Consider the following 368-nt stretch of genomic DNA (forward strand, 5'->3'; position numbering starts at 1 on the left):
CACTCGTGGAGTCAGCAACTCACCTGCTGCTGTCCCGCAGCACGGAGGCACCCACCAGGCGGAGGAGAAGAGAGTAGAAATCACTTCGTCGGGGAACAGAGTCACATTTCGCTGGATTTGCAGCAAGTTCAGCACCAGGGCCATGAAAGCACCCACGACGAAGAGGACCACGCTCCTCTGCACCAGGTGCTGACTCAAGTCCAAGGTGCTGGCGGTGCTGCTGCTGGTGCTGCTGGCCCCGGAGGCACCGGGGCTGCGTGCTCCGTGACCCACCAAGGCCAGCGAGGGGCTGGAGACGGAGGAGCTCAGCATCTCGCCCACCTTGGCGGCCAGACCCGCAGCCGTGTCCCCCAGCTGGGTTTTGTGCC

At 64.1% G+C, this 368-nt stretch overlaps 1 protein-coding gene across 1 annotated transcript; it reads right to left on the bottom strand.

Moving 5' to 3' along the window:
• Window positions 1-23: 23 nt before the first annotated feature.
• On the bottom strand, window positions 24-363 carry LOC104515199 (insulin-induced gene 1 protein-like; the record flags this gene model as incomplete). Its single annotated transcript, XM_010159094.1, has 1 exon — window positions 24-363. A coding segment is annotated over one exon (340 nt), but the record flags the coding sequence as incomplete, so codon positions are not given.
• Window positions 364-368: the final 5 nt, after the last annotated feature.

The sequence above is a fragment of the Eurypyga helias genome, unplaced genomic scaffold (assembly GCF_000690775.1).
Source record: "Eurypyga helias isolate BGI_N326 unplaced genomic scaffold, ASM69077v1 scaffold47429, whole genome shotgun sequence".
NCBI lineage: Eukaryota > Metazoa > Chordata > Aves > Eurypygiformes > Eurypygidae > Eurypyga > Eurypyga helias.